At 44.7% G+C, this 21,807-nt stretch overlaps 1 protein-coding gene and 1 non-coding gene across 2 annotated transcripts in view; one reads left to right on the forward strand and one right to left on the reverse strand.

The window, feature by feature from the left end:
* Window positions 1–5,149: 5,149 nt before the first annotated feature.
* Window positions 5,150–21,807, forward strand: part of LOC124605926 (probable chitinase 10) — a 195,436-nt gene continuing 178,778 nt past the window's right edge. Inside the window, exons 1-4 of the mRNA XM_047137883.1 lie at window positions 5,150–5,379; window positions 15,268–15,527; window positions 19,500–19,685; window positions 21,463–21,666. Coding sequence (XP_046993839.1) covers window positions 5,150–5,379; window positions 15,268–15,527; window positions 19,500–19,685; window positions 21,463–21,666 — 880 coding nt within the window. The remainder of the gene's footprint in view (window positions 5,380–15,267; window positions 15,528–19,499; window positions 19,686–21,462; window positions 21,667–21,807) is intronic.
* Trnal-caa lies at window positions 11,470–11,544 on the reverse strand. The gene has a single exon. It is a non-coding gene; the product is annotated as a tRNA-Leu (tRNA).

The following is a 21,807-nucleotide window of genomic DNA, read 5'->3' on the forward strand; positions in this document are numbered from 1 at the left end:
TATATTTTAACGTTTTGGCGCCCTTGCTCCGAACACAGCAGCCAATCAAAGAGCAGTAGCATTATGCAGGCGGTCCTTCTCACGGGCATGGTACCGAATCTAACATCTGTCACAGGTACCTCACACCACATTTCGTCATCTATATACTTGTTGCATCTCCACCGCTCTGGGATCAGCTTCTTGGAGCCTAATATTATGGCTGACTAAGACAGAAATATTACACGGTGCACGTTGGCCAAAGGTTGGCAGCCTTTCGAGCCGATACGTAAATATCCTTCCCCCTCACGGACCGATGATCTCGATGTTTGGTCTCCTCCATCAAATTAACCAACCAACCTCCCCTCACGTCCATTTGCCCTTGGCGCTCACGATCTTTCGCTCTTTCTCCGTCCCGCACCCTTATAAGAGCACAGATTGACGCTCAACTTATCTTTGATTACCTACCGACTTGTGCCGATACGTATCGAGCAGAAACAGGAAGCAACGTGCCACTGTTGACAGGGACAGAGGGCAGTAACTGTTGCACGTATTACGTCCTGTGATTTTATTGTTTTGATTATACGAAATTGTTTTAAGAATTTGAATTTCCGGGCAGTATTTTATAAAAAAGTATTTCTCATTGCAAGTTTTATCAGAAGTTCAGGGACTGGGTGTTGTGTTGTCCTAATCATCATCATTTCATCCCCATCGACACGCAGGTCGCCGAAATGGCGTCAAATCGAAAAACCTGCACCAGGCGAACGGTCTACCCGACGGGAGGCCCTAGCCACACGACATTTCCATTTTCCATCAGAAGTTTTCAGGAATTGTGATTTTGACGTCTGGGGGCGGGTTCAAAAAAATGGTTAAAATGGCTCTGAGCACTATGGAACTTAACAGCTGAGGTCATCAGTCCCCTAGAACTTAGAACTACTTAAAGCTAACTAACCTAAAGACACCACACACATCCATGCCCGAGGCAGGATTCGAACCTGCGACCGTAGCGGTCGCGCAGTTCCAGGCTGAAGCGCCTAGAACCGCTCGGCCACAACGGCCGGCCTGGGGGCGGGGGTTTGAAGAAATGCGTACCGAAACCTATAATTTTAGAAGTTAACTCTGGGGGGATCCGTAACAAATAGGTCTAACAGGTGGGTTTGAACGTTTATAGAGAAGGGCATTATGAATTTCCACAATTTTGCTTCACCTGTGGGAGAGTCGCCGAAAAATTAAGACGTTTAACGTGGAATGGTGTTTGGAGCTAGACGCACGGGACATTCGGTTTCAGAAATCGTTAAGGAGTTCAGTATTCCGCGATCCAGAGCGTCAAGAGTGTGCCGAGAATACCAGACATCAGGCTTTACCTCTGACCGCGGACAACACAGTGGCCGACAGCCTTCAGTTAACGACGTTCGCGTAGAGTTGACAGTCCTAACAGAAGCAACAATGCATGAAATAACGGCAGAAATTGATGTGGGACGTATAACGAACGTATCAGTTAGGACACTGCAGCGAAATTTAGTGTTGATGGGCTATTGCATCAGAGGACCGACGTGAATGCTTTTGCTAACAGCAGAACATCGGCTGCAGCGCGTCTCCAAGGCTAGTGGCTATATCGGTTGTACCCTAGACGAGTCCCAGTTTAAGTGGATAAGAAATGACGGTAGGGTTCGAGCGTGGCGCAGACCCCAGGAAGCCGAGGAACCAAGTTGTCTGCAATGTACTGTGCCAGCAAGTGGTGGCTTCAAACGGCGTCGGCTGTGTTTGCTCGGAATGCACTGGGCCCTCGGTCCAGCTGAACCCCTCATTGACTGGGTAGACCATTTGCTGCCATGCATGGACTTGATGTTCCCAAACAGCGATGGAATCTTTATGGATGACAATGCGCCGTCACCGGGCCGAAGTTATTCGCGGTTGGTTTGAAGAACATTCTGGATAATTCGAGCGAATTATTTGGCCACCAATATCGCCCGACATCAGTCCCATCGAACATTTATGGGACGTAATGCAGAGATCAGTTCGTGCTCAAAATCCTGCATCGTCAACACTTTCGCAATTATTATTATTATCGTATGCATAAATTACAGTAATACACATTTAGCAAAACAAAGAAATATATATAAAAATGAACATATGAAATTATACATAGTACACAAGTTTCAAAACGGCTCAGACATCACTCGAATGTTGATGGACTCGATCCAGTGGAGTGCCTCGTGGGATGCTTGATGAAGCTTCTCAGTGCCACCAGGGAAAGCGTCTGATTGGACCTCTACACAGGCCGGCCGGTGTGGCCGTGCGGTTAAAGGCGCTTCAGTCTGGAACCGCGTGACCGCTACGGTCGCAGGTTCGAATCATGCCTCGGGCATGGATGTGTGTGATGTCCTTAGGTTGGTTAGGTTTAGGTAGTTCTAAGTTCTAGGGGACTTATGACCACAGATGTTGAGTCCCATAGTGCTCAGAGCCATTTGAACCATTTTGAACCTCTACACAGCTGATCTGCCGAATTTGCCCGCCGAAAATTTCGATATGCAGATGACCTGGCAATTTCATATCAGAATGAAGACCTTTCTGAATGTGAAGAATTCCTAACGAACTGACTTACTAAACTTTATGAGTATTTTGAGACATGGCGACTGAGACCAAATGTTTCTAAAACCGACGTAAGCCTGTTCCATCTCTCTAATCGCCTTTCATCAGCAAAGATCAGGCCACAGTTCGGCCTTTTTGGCACATTCAGATACAACAAAAGCCCAAAATACCTGGGAGTCACTCTAGACAGAACTGTAACATACAAAAAAAAAAAAAAAAAAAAAAACACCTTTCCAACTTGGCCAAGAAGATACAAACACGAGTGAACCTTGTGAGAAATCTGGCAGGCAGTACATGGGGAGCAACTTGGCAAAGAAGATATAAATACGAGTAAACTTTGCGAGAAAGCTGGCAGGCAGTACATGGGGAACCACCACATCAGTCCTCCAAGGAGCATCGCTTGCACTGGGCCGGCCGGTGTGGCCGAGCGGTTCTAGGCGCTACAGTCTGGAACCGCGCGAGCGCTACGGTCGCAGGTTCGAATCCTGTCTCGGACATGGATGTGTGTGATGTCCTTAGGTTAGTTAGGTTTAAGTAGTTCTAAGTTCTAGGGGACTGATGACGTCAGAAGTTAAGTTCCATAGTGCTCAGAGCTATTTGAGCCTTGCACTGGTATACTCTGCAGCAGAATACTGTGGACCAGTTTGGCTCCGAAGCGCCCACGTAGTGAAAGTAGACGTCCAACTGAACTCAGTTATGAGAGTAATTAGTGGTACAGTCCGGCCTACACCTACTTGCTGGCTACCAGTGCTTTCAAACATCTGTCCACCAGACCTCCGTCGAAGGGCTGCTCTTTACAACCTCTGTCAGCAAGTTTCTGAAAACAACTCGATCCCTCTTCATGACGATTTGCTATCACTGCCCAGGAAACGCCTCAGATGTAGAAGACCAGCATATGAAATGGGAGTCCAAATGCTATCCACAGGATTCGACCAGGACGCAGAGTGGAAACGTGAGTGGCAAGCTACAAGAACCAACCACGGACTTGTAGACAATCCAACAGTTCCAGTCCCAGGCTTCCACCAACCGAGGGAGGTGTGGGTGCAGTTAAACAGATATCGTACTGAAGAGGGTAGGGGCAAATACAACACGCACAAGTGGGGCTCCTCAAGTGACAGTGTGTGTGTGAGTGTGGTGACACCCAAACAATGAGCCACTTTCGCAATTATGGATGGCTGTAGAGGCAGCATGGCTGAATATTTCCGCTGGGTAGTTCCAACGGCCCACGTGAGGCAATACCGACCTTACAACTTATCTTAGAAGAAAGATTAAGGAAAGGCAAACCTACGTTTCTAGCATTTGTAGACTTAGAGAAAGCTTTTGACAATGTTGACTGGGATACTCTCTTTCAAATTCTGAAGGTGGCAGGGGTAAACGATAGGGAGCGAAAGGCTATTTACAATTTGTACAGAAACCAGATGGCAGTTATAAGAGTTGAGGGACATGAAAGGCAAGCAGTGGTTGGGAAGAGAATGAGACAGGATTGTAGCATATCCCCGATGTTATTCAATCTGTATATTGAGCAAGCAGTAAAGGAAACAAAAGAAAAATTCAGAGTAGGTATTAAAATCCATGGAGAAGAAATAAAAACTTTGAGGTTCGCCGATGACATTGTAATTCTATCAGAGAGAGGAGCTGAACGGAATGAACAGTGTCTTGAAAGGAGGATATAAGATGAACATCAACAAAAGCAAAACAAGGATAATGGAATGTAGTCAAATTAAATCGGGTGATGCTGAGGGAATTAGATTATGAAATGAGGCATTTACAGTAGTAAAGGAGTTTTGCTATTTGGGGAGCAAAATAACTGATGATGGTCGAAGTAGAGAAGATATAAAATGTAGACTGGCAATGGCAAGGTAAGCGTTTCTGAGGAAGAGAAATTTGTTAACATCGAGTATAGATTTAAGTGTCAGGAAGTCGTTTCTGAAAGTATTTGTATGGAGTGTAGCCATGTATGGAAGTGAAACATGGACGATAAATAGTTTGGACAAGAAGGGAATAGAAGCTTTCGAAATACGGTGCTACAGAAGAATGCTGAAGATTAGATGGGTAGATCACATAACTAATGATGAAGTATTGAATAGAATTGGGGAGGAGAGGAGTATGTGGCACAACTTGACAAGAAGAAGGGACCGGTTGGTAGGACATGTGCTGAGGCATCAAGAGATCACAACTTTAGCATTGGAGGACAGCGCGGAGGGTAAAAATCGTAGAGGGAGACCAAGAGATGAATACGCTAAGCAGATTCAGAAGGATGTGGGTTGCAGTAAGTACTGGGAGATGAAGAAGCTTGCAGAGGATAGGGTAACATGGGGGGCTGCATCAAACCAGTCTCAGGACTGAAGACTACAACAACAACAACTTCCAACGACTTGTTGAGTCCATGCCATGTCGACTTGCTGCACTACGCCAAGCGAAATGAGGTCAGACACAGTATTAGGAGGTATCCCATGGCTTTTGCCGCATCAGTGTAAACCATACACGAAAATGTGTGGCTGGTTGCGGTTTTTTTCTTCAGCGATGTTGCGTTGCAAGCCGCGAAGTGTAAGCGAGAGGTGGTCGGTGGCTGTTGCAGGCGATGTGGCGTCCGGTGGCGCTGTCGGTGTGGCTGCTGCTGGCGACGTCACGCGGCCTGCACGTGCCGCCGCCCGGCGAGCCGTCGTTTGTGCGCGACGCCGTGGAGGCGCCGCCGGGCCAGAGCCTGGCGCTGCGACGCTCCGCCACCGCCGGCCGCCCCCGCCTGCCGGCCTTCGGGACGAGGCAGCTGCCGCTGCGGCAGGCCGTCGAGAGTCCGCCCATGGCTGCCAGGTACGCACCACAGAACACGAAAAGAGAAGCGCAACTCTCGTGTTAAAAGAGGGCAACACTGACTGATAGCAGCGCCTCTAGTGGTATGGACATAAACTACAAAAGGATAAACATTGAGGGTTCTTTTAATTTTCTTATCTCAGTTTTCTGGGCGTGCTATGTAATTATTTTGGCTAGCATTGTTGTTGTTGTGGTCTTCAGTCCTGAGACTAGTTTGATGCAGCTCTATCCTGTGAAAGCTTCTTCATCTCCCAGTACTAACCGCATCCGGCTACTATCGAAATAAATGTTTTTGGGGTCGAGGCTGTTTGTAATCCATTTTTGAACTACCTTTAGCCAAACCACTGTTTCTTCACGAGAAATCTTCTAAAAATTAGTCCTATACTGAGCTAAAAGTTTCAAGTTCCTTATTGAGATTTGTCTTTACTGTTTTTTTATCTAGTCTACTACAAATATAAATCTTTCTATTTTGATGTGCCCTTTGTATTTTGGTAACCATTGCTGCTACAATCGCCTCTTGACCAACGATACCTGTTGCAATGTTAACGTCCTGAAAGAGATCAGATTTATTTGTTGCCATTAGATCCAATATATCTCCATCATTAGTGGGGTTCTAAACTACCTGTTCTAAGTACACTACTGGCCATTAAAATTGCTACACCAAGAAGAAATACAGATGACAAGCGGGCATTCATTGGACAAATATATTATCCTAGAACTGACATGTGATTGCATTCTCACGCAGTTTGGGTGCATAGATCCTGAGACATCAGTACCCAAAACAACCACCTCTGGCCGTAATAACGGCCTTGATACGCCTGGGCATTGAGTCAAACAGAGCTTGGATGGCGTGTACAGGTGCAGCTTCAACACGATACCACAGTTCATCAAGAGTAGTGACTGGCGTATTGTGACGAGCCAGTTGCTCGGCCCACCATGGACCAGACGTTTTCAATTCGTGAGAGATCTGAGGAATGTGCTGGCCAGAGCAATAGTCGAACATTTTCTATATCCAGAAAGGCCCGTACAGGACCTGCAACATCCGGTCGTGCATTATCCTGCTGAAATGTAGGGTTTCGCAGGGATCGAATGAAGGGTAGAGCCACGGGTCGTGATATATCTGAAATGTAACGTCCAATGTTCAAAGTGCCGTCAATGCGAACAAGAGGTCACCGAGACGTGTGTAACCAATGACACCCCATACCTTGAGGCCGAGTGATACGCGAGTATGGCGATGACGAATACACGCTTCCAATGTACGTTCACCGCGATGTGACCAAACACGGATGCGACCATCACGATGCTGTAAACAGAACCTGCATTCATCCCAAAAAAATGACGTTTTGCCATTCGTGCACCCAGGTTCGTCGTTGAATACACCATCGCAGGCGCTCCTGTCTGTGATGCAGCGTCAAGGGTAACTGCAGCCATGGTCTCCGAGCTGATAGCCCATGCTGCTGCAAACGTCGTCGAACTGTTCGTGCAGATGGTTCTTGTCTTGCAAATGTCCCCATCTGTTGACTTAGGGATCGAGACGTGGGTGCACGATCCATTACAGCCATGCGGATAAGATGCCTGTCATCTCGACTGCTAGTGATACGAGGCCGTTGGGATCCTGCACGGTGTTCCGTATTACCCTCCTGAACCCGCCGATTCCATATTCTGCCAACAGTCATTGGATCTCGACCAACGCGAGCAGCAATGTCGCGATACGATAAACCGGAATCGCGATAGGCAACAATCGGAAACGTGATGGTACGCATTTCTCCTCCTTACACGAGGCATCACAACAACGTTTCACCAGGCAACGCCGGTCAACTGCTGTTTGTGTATGAGAAATCGGTTGGAAACTTTCCTCATGTCAGCACGTTATAGGTGTCGCCACCGGCGCCAACCTTGTGTGAATGCTCTGAAAAGCTAATCATTTCCATATCACAGTATCGTCTTCCTGTCGGTTAGATTTCGCGACTGTAGCACGTCATCTTCGTGGTGTAGCAATTTTAATGGCCAGAAGTGTAGTTTCCAGAGAAGGCATTAAGTAATGGACTACAGGATGTTTTGTCACCCCCGCCACCAACAAAACTGTGCCTTTCCCAATGTACTGTTGGACGTTTAAAGTCTCCACCAGTGATTGCTGTATGTTTGGGGAATTTACGTGCAAGAATACTGAAGTTTTCTCTTAAGTTTTCGGTTACATCCGGAAGTGAGTCTGGTGGTCGATAGAAGAATCCAGTTAACACTTTTATGCCCACCCCCGATACCAAGTCTTTTCCAAACAGTCTTGCGTGCGGCTTCAATTTCTATTTTGGTGGATCTAAGTTTCTTATCTATTGCGATAAGTACACCATCTCCATTTCCCATTAACCAATGCTTTCGATATACGCTTAAACTTTCTACAAAAGTCTCACTGCAGTCAAGTTCAGGTTTTAACGAGCTTCCTGTACCTACTATTATGTGAGCAACTTTAAAGTCTGTTTTACTCAAGAAAATTTCTGGTTAAAATCAACTACTCGTTGTGGGTGCGCGCCATGTGCTCTCGTGTAAATCATCAGCCAATCACGTCGCGAGTTTTAAAATCGTGAGTATGTTTAAGACTGCACATGCGCAGAAACAGGGGACCGTGGCATCGTATGCTAATATGTACTGTATATGCTGGCGTTCAGTGCTTAATCCAGGATGTAAAATTCTGTCGCCTCCTCATCGCTTCCACATACCCCTGTAAGGTCCTCCTTCTTTCTTAATACATGTCCAATCCACTTTCATTGCTTTCTATCCATCAATTTATTCTTTCTGCCCTCCGCCGCGTCTACATCTAAAAAGCCAGCAGTCTTGATATGTCTTTCTTCCTCGTTGTCCACGTTTCAGGATTATGTAGGAGAACACTGCATACAAAGTATTTTAATAGTCTTTTCTTCAAACTTTTGTACCAACATACAGGAGGACACTACATATAAAGTATTTTAATAGTCCTTTCCTCAAACCTTTGTAGCACCATACGGGAGGACACTGCATACAAAACATTTTAATAATCTATTCCTCGTACCTTTGTCGGCATCGCTGCAGAAAACCCTCTTTTTATTGCAATACGTCTGTTTTAATTTCAGTGATGCTCTTCCTTACGCTTTCTATCCTGTTTCCTAGGTACTTAAAGCTTTGGATATTTTCTAATATTTCTGCATTTAGTATTGTTATTTTTACCCTTACATTTCATCCAAGTGCCTTTAATTTTCTTTTCTTTGCACTGATTTTCTTCCTATAGCCCATAGCTTCAGTGGTATCCACTTCATCCTGTAATTCCTTTTCGTCTGTTGCTAGAAGGACCATGTCGTCTGGGAACCACAAACATCGTATTCTTCTGGCCTCAACAAATTTTTACCCCTCTTTTCATATAGCGGACTGTGGTCAGTCTTATTTCCTAAGTACAGACTGAAAAGGGCTGGAGATAGATAGCAGTTTTGTATCAAATTTGTGATCCCTTGATGCCTCAGAACATGTTCTACCAACCGGTCCCTTCTTCTTGTCAAGTGTGCCACAAACTCCTCTTCCCCCCAATTCTATTCAATACCTCCTCGTTAGTTATGTGATCTACCCATCTTATCTTCAGCATTCTTCTGTAGCACCACATTTCGAAAGCTTCTATTCTCTTCTTGTCCAATCTATTTATCGTCCATGTTTCACTTCCATACATGGCTACACTCCATACAAATACTTTCAGAAACGACTTCCTCACACTTAAATCTATACTCGATGTTAACAAATTTCTCTTATTCAGAAACGCTTTCCTTGCCATTGCCAGTCTACATTTTATATCCTCTCTACTTCGACCATCATCAGTTATTTTGCTCCCCAAATAGCAAAACTCCTTTACTACTTTAAGGGTCTCATTTCCTAATCTAATTCCCTCAGCATCACCCGATTTAATTCGACTACATTCCATTATCCTCGTTTTGCTTTTGTTGATGTTCATTGTTGCTCAATATACAGATTGAATTACACCGGGGAGTGTCTACAACCTTGTCTCACTCCGTTTCCAACCACTGCTTCCCTTTCATGCCCTCGACTCTTATAACTGCCATCTGGTTTCTGTACAAATTGTAAATAGCCTTTCGCTCCCTGTATTTTACCCCTGTCACCTTCAGAATTTGAAAGAGAGTATTCCAGTCAACATTGTCAAAAGCTTTCTCTAAGCCTACAAATGCTACAAACGTTGGTTTGCCTTTCCTTAACCTTTCTTCTAAGACAAGTCTATGGTCAGTATTGCCTCACGTGTTCCAACATTTCTACGGAATCCAAACTGATCTACCCCGACGTCGGCTTCTACCAGTTTTTCCATTCGTCTGTAAAGAATTCGCGTTAGTATTTTGCAGCTGTGACTTATTAAACTGATAGTTCGGTAATTTTCACATCTGTCAACACCTGCTTTCTTTAGGATTGGAATTATTGTATTCTTCTTGAAATCTGAGGGTATTTCGCCTGTCTCATACATCTTGCTCATCAGATGGTAGAGTTTTGTCATGATTGGCTGTCCCAAGGTCGTCAGTAGTTCTAATGGAATGTTGTCTACTGCCGGGGCCTTGTTTCGACTCATGTCTTTCAGTGCTCTGTCAAACTTTTCACGCAGTATGGTATCTCCCACTTCATCTTCATCTGCTTCCTCTTCCATTTTCATAATATTGTCCTCAAGTACATCACCCTTGTATAGTACTTAACCTAAATTATCCTAAGGACAAACGCACACACCAATGCCCGAGGGAGGACTCAAACCTCCGCCGGGACTAGCCTCACAGTCCATGACTGAGAAAAGCAATTACTTTTTACGACAAGTTATCAGCTATCACGCTGCTGGTGAACAGAGATCTGTCAAAAACCCATACATTTGGTACGTAAAAATCCTCATAGCACCACTTCTCTTAGAGATCTCAACGACCTGTCTTTTTTGTCATGTGAATGCAGAGCCTTTATTTTCTTTTTTCTTTTCCTCTGCTGTAGTCTGTGGCCTATAGCCTTTTAACGTGGTGCATATTTTGCATAATACTGTATAAGGTTTGTTCCTGATGTGGTGATGTCAAAAGAAGGAAGGAAGAGTTTAACGTCCTGCCAACAGCGACGTCATCAGAGGCGGAGTACAAACTCGGGCTACGAAAGGATGGGAAAGGAAACTGGTCGCGCCTGTTTCAAAGGAACAATCTCGCATTTGCATCATATCGTGTGTGTGTGTGTGTGTGTGTGTGTGTGTGTGTGTGTGTATGTATGTGTCCCTCCGAATGCGAGTTCGGCGTGTTAACCACCTCACTCGGTTAATGTCAAAAAAACACTGCTTCAGTTTATGTTGTTTGTTACAACTTCCATACTCCCCCTTCATTCTTCTCGAAATCATTTTTTCGGCGGGCAGCAAGAGCTGCAAAGTGCACAGCTGCAGACAATTATCCGCGTTTGAAAGCACACCTGCGAGTGAATGCTTCGGCTTCCATCGGCAACATTCATATATCATCGGATGCGCTTCAATGCACGGGTATACGTAGACTACGTGGGCGACAGAAGCGAGCGACAGCGCGCGACAGCTTTAGGCGACAAACCACAACTGCAGGTGTAGTTACGGCAGTGCCCTACGTGAGCGACATCTGTGTCGCTGCCTGTCTCCCGCTGCAACTGGCGACGTTTGAAATCAAACGTGTTTGAATCTTGTCGCTGCAGCACGGGCGACACAGAGCGGTAGCCAGGTGTCTTCTTGGCAAAGCAGTGGAGCGGACGCGATGGCAGCTATGAATTACTTAACATACGGCTTTAAGAAAACTATTCGGTGAAAAAATTTGATTCTTCCGCAACGTATAGCTTGATATCCTTAAATGATAAAGGTCAGGATTTATTTTCGTTACTCGTCATAGTTACTGTGCTGTACGAAATTGAGTACATGGCTGCACGAAATTTTTAATAATTTGCAGAGGTAAAATCACATTGTGTAGACTTTCCGTATAGTTCATTTAAGGCTATATATTATTGCGTATGAAATGTAACCAATATCCAGAATGAGATTTTCAGTCTGCAGAGGAGTGTGCACTGATATGAAACTTCCTGGCAGATTAAAACTGTGTGCCAGGCCGAGACTCGAACTCGGGACCTTTGCCTTTTGCGGGCAAGTGCTCTACCGACTGAGCTACCCAAGCACGCCTCCCGCCCCGTCCTCACAGCTTTAGTTCTGCCAGTACCTCGTCTCCAACCTTCCAAACTTTACACAAGCTCTCCTGGGAACCTTGTAGAACTAGCCCTCCTGAAAGAAAGGATATTGTGGAGACAAGGATTAGCCATTGTAACCAATATATCTTATTTGTATTTAAAGTTGAGACCGGAATGATATCTCTTTTTATTCTTGAGATATTGGTTGAAATATCCGCGATCGGGTTGCTCGCAGTACGTCCGAACCTTTCCTGCGCTTCGGGAATCAAGTGGTCGTAAAAATCGTCGTTTCTCATAAAAGGTTCAAGATACCGAAATGACGAATTTTGGAAATGACAGCATGCAGAAAGGACTATTTTATCATATGATTAACACTCGATATGTTTTTGTAAACGCGTTAGCAGAGCGAAAACAAGACTCCCTATAACTTACATGAGGTTTTGTCCAAATTTTTATAGCCAAACAAAGGGAGAGAAACAGGTAAACGGGGTATCAAAGTGATCAGCGTGAGGTCTAGTTTGGCATGAAAATATGTAACTGCTTGAAAGTAATCAGGGTAATGAACGAAAACTTAATTAATAATCTGAGGAAAAATTGAAATATTTCGCGAAAAGCTGCTTTAATAAAGAGTCAAAAAAGTCATGTGTTCAAGACCTAGCTATTTTGCAAATAAAAAGATAATCTAATGCGGTATTTAAATGTCAAAAAGGCTTCCTTCGAATCAAGTACGTCAGGAAGGCAAACGAGGAGTCAGTAAGATCATGCTTTCTGAATGAAACGTGAAATTAAAAAATGGAAGAAATCACTCAAATATTTTATGAAATAATTTGTGTAAAATAAATAAGTAGATCAGAGAAACGTACTACGTGCCTTTGAATAATGCTCGAAATCATGGACAGAAAATGAGGTGCAGCAAATATTTCCCTAATATTTTTTTATTTCATACTGTTAGACAATTCACTACACAAAACGTTTGACTTTCTTTTCAAAAATTTTGTAAGCTTTACTTTTACAGACTATTTAGAGTAATTGAAACGCTTGGCCTTAACAGTGACTGCTGATGATTACGTTCGCAACATGAAATATCTAAAATTTCATGGTTCATTGTAATTTATTAGGAATTAAATGTGTGTGATATACTGGGGTAGGTGTGAAGATCAAGTTCTTTGGCCATACCTTAAAAATATACCGTGCGGTTAAAGGCACTGCAGTCTGGAACCGCAAGACCGCTGCGGTCGCAGGTTCGAATCCTGCCTCGGGCATGGATATTTGTGATGTCCTTAGGTTAGTTAGGTTTAACTAGTTCTAAGTTCTAGGGGACTAATGACCTCAGCAGTTGAGTCCCATAGTGCTCAGAGCCATTTTGAACTTAAAAATATACTTAGCGATGCAGTAAATAATAATAATTTCGTGTGACGAGGGCCTCCCGTCGGGTAGACTGCACTCCTGGTGCAAGTCTTTCGATTTGACGCCACTTCAACGACTTCCGCGTCGATGGGGATGAAATGATGATGATTATGACAACACAACACCCAGTCCCTGAGCGGAGAAAATCTCCAACCCAGCCGGGAATCGAACCCGGGCCCTTAGCATTGACTGTCCGTTGTGCTGACAACTCAGCTACCGGGGGCGGACAGCGATGCACTGTAAACAGTATACATAAAACTTGGTATACAGAATCATAAATGAGTCAGTAAAAATGTAAGAATGGCCCAGAATCGAACCCAGGTTCGTTTCTCCAAATGCTATTGCGTGTGGCGTACACTACCCTACACCACAGACAGCTATGACTCAATGGTGTCAATCTGTGTACTTATGTTTGTACATTGCGTAGTTAGTCACGTAATAGTCATACCTCCGCATTTATTGGCTGTTAAAAGTTCTTGATCATGTATAAAAACATCCGTATTTAATTTGTTGATGCTCCTCTGATCATTCACGTGTATTCGAAGAATTTGTCTGGTGATCTTCGTAGTTGACGATACTTAAGAAATTCTCCATGGAGATTCCTCTCTTTGTAAATTTCATGCACAGCACTGCTTTTCGCTTTATTTTCTTAAGTAAACCTAATTCTGTAGCCTTATTCTCCAGCTACAGTATTCTACAGGTTAAGGATGCTGTTTTATAGAAACATCTGGTTGGCTCTAAGCAACCATCTTATAGTGCGATATGGTCGCTCGCATGCAGGACACCAAAGCTTGTGTCACCCGATGTTGCTGCTTGTTGCTGGAGTGTCGCGTATCCAGAAGTCTGTCGCTGTCGCTCGCTTCTGTCGCTCACGTAGGACACGGCCTTAAGCCGTCGGCACACGGACCGTGCTGTCGAACGTTAACGTTGAGCGTGCCAAGTTCAACGTGCCGCTGTACTCTTAGGAACGATGCGACTTGTGCATACGGTACGTGGGCCCCAACGTGGTATACGCGATCGCAACGCACTCCAGCGGCAGTTTTAGGGATGTTTCTAGTTCGTAAATGACACTGTTTACGAATCGGGCGCGCGTAAAATTCCCACGTTAGCTCTATTAAAACGCACATTTCCTCCATCGTCCACGAAAAGGGAAGTACCATCTCCAATCAATAAGGACACAGGCTTATAAAAGTTCCATTACAAACAGTGCGGTACAAATTTGGAATACTTCTCAGCATAAGATAAACATTATTTCATCATTCCCAAATTTTAGTAAAACCCCAAGGTCAGTCTTACTTGACCACTGTTCCTACCCAATAGCAGAATCTTTGCAACATGTGTATTACGAAGTGTAAAAGAAAAAGGACCAGAATATCATTATACAAGTAACGCAAGCTGTCCTGTAATTAAGCCAGTCGAGCAAAGTCACCCCTCAAAAAAAGGTGAAGTTATATTTACATAACATCAAATATTATAGCATATACTTATATTAAACTGATAACAAAGTATCAGAACTAAATAAAAACGCGAATATTAGGGAAAAAAATTGGGAGCGTTTAGACGCGAAACCACCGCCCCATGAAGGATTCATTACTGGACGCAGACGCTACTCATTACGCTAAACCAACAACAGGCTGCTATTTCTTAAGAATATTCTTGCTAAAAATGTTAATGGCAGATAATTATATTGTTAATTGAAATTTAATTATAACAAATTGAACGAAGGACAACGCGTTTTGGGTGGATCCTCAGTGTGTCGCTGCCTTCAAATAGGCTACTCTCATAATACTCTCGTTACAATAATTCTTTTGCCATGAATATGATGTTTCTCGTTGTTTTATTGGTACGAATCACACAACTAACAACGGGTTTTCCAGTGATTCTCAATTTTCTGGTGCTCAGAAACGGCATATATACATATAGGCTTGAAATGAATGCCAATATGGCGCCTCACAACTCTGTACTGAAGGGAGACGGCGTGCGTGTGACGTAGGTGGCGTTGTGCCATCTCATTGGTCAACGCTCAGACGCACGCTCAGAATATCTGACATGCCAGATACTGCTCTGCACGTTAGGAAAGACTCCCGAACGTGCTAGTCCACGCTATGACGTCAGAAACTCGGCACGCTCAACGCTCGGATGCACGGTCCGTGTGCCGACGGCTTTAGACTTGCCATCGGTCCCGCGCGACATGGATCAGCAGTGTAGACAGTCTGCGCAGCTCCCTGTAAACACTTGCTGTGAGCTGACAGGAATATATAAATGTCTTCTAGCACTCGTAGCTCTAAAACAGCCCCCCTTTCTCAGGCTGAGATCTTCAGAGCGACTGCCGCTGCGAGATGCGGTGGAGCACGTGCCGTATGATGCGCGGCCTGGCGCGCCGACCGCCAGCGAGGCGTTCTCGCTGTGGCGCGGCTTCGGCGACTGGCTGCCCGAGAACCTGGCCAGCACGCGGCAGTTCAACCACTCGTTCGCCTGGTGGCACGACGCCATCATCGCCAAACTGTCGCTCGGCGGACCGCGCACCAAGCCGCCGTCGCTGCAGGCGCCCTCTACACACAACTCTGGTAAGTACTGCACTTCTGCGTGCTCGTAAGCATTACACCCATCACCACTTGGACTAGAGATAGCCGCAGTATTGGAAAGGTGTGGCTTCTGCCCAACAGAGTATGGAATACTTTGGCGTATCACGTGACTAAGTTGTCATTGTGCTGGATTTGGTATGACAGTACACATCAAAAGTATCCATATACCCCTATGTAATGCAGAATTAACCACTGAATGTCACGAGAGGGGGACCCGCCAGTGTAAAACGAGACATGTTGTACACTACTGGCCATTAAAATTGCTACACCAAGAGGAAATGCAGATGATAAACGGGTATTCATTGGACAAATATATTGTACGAGAACTGACATGTGATTACATTTTCACGTAATTTGGGTGCATACAGTCTGGGAAATTAGTACCCAGAACAACCACCTCTGGCCGTAATAACGGCCGTGATACGCCTGGGCATTGAGTCAAACGGAGATGGCGTGTTCATCTACAGCTGCTCATGCAGCTTCAACACGATACCACAGTTCACCAAGAGTACTGACTGGCGTATTGTGACGAGCCAGTTGCTCGGCCACCATTGACCAGACGTCTTCAATTGGTGAGAGATCTGGGGAACTTGCTGGCCAGGGCAGCAGTCGAATATTTTCTGTATCCAAAAAGGCCCGTACAGGACCTGCAATATCCGGTCGTGCATTATTCTGCTGAAATGTAGGGTTTCGCAGAGATCAAATGAAGGGTAGAGCCACGGATCGTAACACATCTGAAATGTAACGCCCACTGTTCAAAGTGCCGTCAATGCGAACAAGAGGTGACCGAGACGTGTAACCAAATGGCACCCCATACCATCACGCCGGGTGATACGCCAGTATGGCGATGACGAATACACGCTTCCAATGTGCGTTCACCGCGATGTCGCCAAACACCGATGCGACCATCATAATGCTGTAAACAGAACCTGGATTCATCTGAAAAAATGACGTTTTGCCATTCGTGCACCCAGGTTCGTCGTTGAGTACACCATCGCAGGCGCTCCTGTCTGCGATGCAGCGTCAAGAGTAACCGCAGCCATGGTCTCCGAGCTGGTAGTCCATGCTGCTGCAAACGTCGTCGAACTGTTCGTGCAGATGGTTGTTGTCCTGCAAACGTCCCCATCTGTTGACTCACGGATCGAGAGGTGCCTGCACGATCCGTTACAGCCAGACTGTCATCTCGACTGCTAGTGATACGAGACCGTTGGGATCCAGCACGGCGTTCCGTATTACCCTCCTGAACCCACCGATTCCATGTTCTGCTAACAGTCGTTGGATCTCGACCAACGCGAGCAGCAATGTCGCGATGCGATAAACCGCAATCGCGGTAGGTTACAATCCGACCTTTATCAAAGTCGGAAATATGATGGTACGCATTTCTCCGCCTTACACGAGGCATCACAACAACGTTTCACCAGGCAACGCCCGTCAACTGCTGCTAGTGTACGAGAAATCGGTTGGAAACTATCCTCATGTCAGCACGTTGTAGGTGTCGTCACCCTTGTGTGAATGCTATGAAAAGCTAATAATTTGCATATCACAGCATCTTCTTCCTGTCGGCTAAATTTCGCGTCTGTAGCACGTCACCTTCGTGGTGTATCAATTGTAATGGCCAGTAGAGTATTATGTTGTCAGTAGAGGCGTAGTGACAGCAGGATGGAACTCTCACAAGGGAACCTCCCCATCGCACCCCCCTCAGATTTAGTTATAAGTTGTCACAGTGGATAGGCCTTGAAAAACTGAACACAGATCAATTGAGAAAACAGGAAGAAGTTGTGTGGAACTGTGAAAAAATAAGCAAAATATACAAACTGAGTAGTTCATGGCAAGATACGCAACATCAAGGACACTGAGAACGAAGGAGCGCCGTGGTCTCGTGGTAACGTGAGCAGCTACGGAACAGAAGGTCCTTGGTACAAATCTTCCATCGATTGAAAAGTTTAATTTTTTATTTTCAGTTTATGTGACAAACTCTTATGTTTTCATCACTTTTTTGGGAATGATTATCACATCCACAAGAAAACCTAAATCGGGCAAGGTAGAAGAATCTTTTTACCCATTCGCCAAGTGTACAAGTTAGGTGGGTCGACAACATATTTCTGTCATGTGACGCACATGCCGTCACCAGTGTCGCATAGAATATATCAGATGTTTTTTTCTGTGGAGGAATCGGTTGACCTATGACCTTGTGATCAAATGTTTTCGGTTCCAATTGGAGAGGCACGTCGTTTCGTCTACTAATCGCACGGTTTTGTGGTGCGGTCGCAAAACACAGACACTAAACTTATTACAGTGAACAGAGACGTCAATGAACGAACGGACAGATAATAAATATGTAAAAATAAAGAAAGTAAAATTTTCACTCGAGGGAAGACTTCAACCAAGGACCTCTCCTTCTGCAGCTGCTCACGCTACCGCGGGACCACACCGCTCCTGAGCTCGCAGTCTCCATAATGTTGTCTATGTGGCCCATGGACTACCCAGTTTGTATATTTTGCTTATTTTTTCTCAGTTCCACACAACTTCTTCCTGTTTTCTCAATTGATCTGTGTTCAGTTTATCAAGGCCTATCCACTGTGCCAACTTATAACTAAATCTGAGGGGGGTGCGATGGGGAGGTTCCCTTGTCAGAAGAACTCAGTGACTAAGAAAGATGGGCCAGTCACTGAGTCACCTGAATAACAAATTCATAAGGGACACTTCAACTGTTCTAAAACTGCCGAATGCGACTACTGGTGGTGTTGCTGTGAAGTGCAAACAGGAAGGAACAACCAAGATCAGATAGACCTCATTTACTGGCTGACAGGTATCGTTGATCATCGCGTGTAAAAAAGTCCCAGGAAATCAGTGGCTGAAAACACTCAAACCATTACCAGTAGCGCTATGACTGGATATGAGTGATTTGGAGTGATGAATCATGCACACCCAGTGCTAATTCAATGGAAGGGTTTGGGTTTGGCGAATCCGAGAACGCTACCTCTCATTACATCTAGTGCCAGCTGTGAAGTACAGAAGAGGTGGTGTTACTGTACGGGGGTGTTTTTCATAGTTAGGGTGTGGGTCATCTATCGTGCTTAAGAAAACCCGAAGATTTCTTGCTTGGATCGTTGAAGATAAGCCGAAATAATAAAATAATCCAAATGGATTGTCGAGACGAAGGCAACATTAATGTAAGGACTCAAAACTATATGCGTCATTTCTGTACTGTCATTTTTTCTCATCCCTATAAGTTAAAGGGAAAAGCAGTCGTATTGTTCTCTTCCCTGCCGAGAACGTTGTTCGTACGTATACACTGTCTCCGTTGTAATTAACATCTCAAATTTAGGGACCTATCATCCCCTCCAACCGTTAATCGTGAACATCAAAATGTTACGTAGGCTTCTCATGTATGCTGAACTTCAACATTGTGTTGTTTCAATACCCATCACCGTTCTACTGTATGAGAAATCACTACTAAGAAATTTATAATTTAGAAGTTAAAAATGTTGGAGGCCGCTCTGTGTCCTAAAAACAATGTGCTGTTTTCTCGAATTTATTCTTTGTTGCTCATCTTATATTGGTTGAAGCATAAGGACATTTTGATTTTCCTGTTGCTTTAGTGGTGACTTTTCGGAATTCAACCATTTATGACCGGAATAATAGATTTATGACTGAAATAAAACTGCGACCCATACTTCAGTAAAAAAATACGAGGTCCAGTTTTTACACGCAAATCCTTTACAATAATATATTTGCCAACAAACGTTTTTTAGATTTTTGACACAGTCATTTTGTAAAGTACTAGCATGCCTCGGCTAGTATTGCAGGAGGCCAACACGTTGGCGTGTTTTATAAAATTACGCAGTCACACATGCTGGCAATTTTATTAATACTAACTCTTGCCACTGAAGCCTACGCTCATAACAATGTTCAATTAAATCAATTTAAATAAATTGAATTATCCTCTTACAGGTATACGTCAGTTTAAGGTAGTATGCTTCGTGGAAGGATGGGCCGGCTACAGAAGGGATCCAATGCGGTTTACCACTGCCGACATCGACCCATTCGCCTGCACACACATCATTTACGCCTTCGCCGTCATGGATCCTCACGACCTACACATCAAGCCCCAGGATGAACAGTATGACATCATACAAGGTACGTACATATGACTACACTCACAGGCTTAAGATTGTTTAATTTTCTGTCTGATTCCGTTTTATCTTTGATATTTAAACACCAGCTAATTAAAGACCTTATTGTGAATTGTGGTTGTTAAAACGCAGTAAGTCAGGGTTTCTAGCTATTACATTTTGAAAATAGTAATAGAGGCGAGGAAATGAGAAAAAGAGCCCGGATATTATGGTGTTTCACCACAAATGGTTGAAGGTGTGCAGGGGGGGGGGGGGGGGGGGGAGCCGGCCGGTGTGGCCGAGCGGTTCTAGGCGCTTCAGTCTGGAACCGCGCGACCGCTACGGTCGCGGGGTCGAATCTTGCCTCGGGCATGGAAGTGTGTGATGTCCTTAGGTTAGTTAGGTTTAAGTAGTTCTAAGTTCTAGGAGACTGATGACCGCAGATGTTAAGTCCCATAGTGCTCAGACCCATTTGAACCATTTTTGAAAGTGGGGGAAATGCGGTACGGAGAGAATTTGTAATATTATTTGTAGAACTTCTACAACGGAAAGCAAATCTCTCAAACCGAAGCAATGCTGTAATTCCTGTAGTTCGCAGGACAGAATGCAGACAAAACACAGAAAACTAGAAAGTTTTGAGACTCCTCTTCGTCAGGTGCAACATATTCTATAAACTATCACCAACCTTTTGGGGGAAAACAATTGGAAAGGAAAAAGGAAAGAAACAAGAAAAAATGTTCAAATGTGTGTGAAATCTTATGGGACTTAACTGCTAAGGTCATCAGTCCCTAAGCTTACACACTACTTAACCTAAATTATCCTAATAACAAACACACACACCCATGCCCGAGGGAGGACTCGAACCTCCGCCGGGACCAGCCGCACAGTCCATGACTGCTGCGCCTTGGACCGCTCGGCTAATCCCACGCGGCAAAGAAACAAGAAGTTCTTGCAGTGACGTATCACACTGGACCATTTGCAAGAAGTGAACGGAAGTGAAGAGTTTGAATTATCATTTTGTCTTTGGTTCATAGCTTTTCGGAAAGCTTTTGAGTCAATTTCCACAAAATCTATGATAACAGTCATTGGTATACACGGCATTTATTCAACCCTTATGCTAGACTTCACAAAACATTGTGTTTCTGAAGTTCAAAATGTAACTTGCGAGCGGAGTTCCTCAAAAACGTGAATAGTATTTCGGTACGTATTTCCGTAGGAGGTGAGCATGCAGAAGCGAACAGTTACTACGAAAATAACTAACTGAATGAAAATACTCACTGATGATGGCACAAAGGTGCTGAAACATGTTTGGTCATTCAAAAGGGTAGTAGTCAGTATATTAGGCAGAAGCGAATTCCCATAATTAAGTCTGAAAACACGGCTGCTGATAGGGCTTCGAAATCAAACGATGATTATTCTGTTGGGTAGCCAGTATGTGGAGAACGACTTTAACTAACCTTCAAGGGATATTTCAAAGTAGTTCTGTGTGTTACTTTGGTTGTGGGGTTGTGAATGGGTAAGCATGTGTAGATATCATAGGTATGTAACGGTAGGTATTTGATCCCCTACTATTTCCGTGGATTTTGGCACCTTCAGGAGCCCATGCTTCCATCACGCTTTTCAGTGAATGTGGGATCATTGGGATTTACGAAATGTAGAACAGAGAGCAAGGGGTATGTTGGCACCACTGTAAGGAAGAAGGTGTACAGGAGACATCAGCGCCGAGATTGAATGACAATAGGGAAATGGCGGCCTCGCAAAAAGTGTTGGTAGATAAATGAGCACTGCATTTTTTTTTCCAGGAGGGTACCGCTCCATAGTGGGCCTGAAGAGACAGAACCCGCAGCTGAAGGTGATGATCTCTGTGGGCGGTTGGCCCGAGGAGCGGCGCAAGTTCGCCGAGATGACGGCCAGCGCTTCGACCCGGCGCGAGTTCATCCGCTCCGTTCTGCACTTCATCGACGAGTACGGCTTCGACGGAATAGACCTCGACTGGGAGTATCCAGGTAAGAGCCCTAAACATACAGTTTGGCAATTTTTGGCCTTAAATATGTATACACAGGAGGACAGCTGTAATATTCTGAATAATTGGGGTGATCTTTAGAAACAGCCACCACTCTGTACAAGTCTCAGAGATGTTGACCTCG

The sequence above is a fragment of the Schistocerca americana genome, chromosome 3 (assembly GCF_021461395.2).
Source record: "Schistocerca americana isolate TAMUIC-IGC-003095 chromosome 3, iqSchAmer2.1, whole genome shotgun sequence".
Classification (NCBI taxonomy): Eukaryota; Metazoa; Arthropoda; class Insecta; order Orthoptera; family Acrididae; genus Schistocerca; species Schistocerca americana.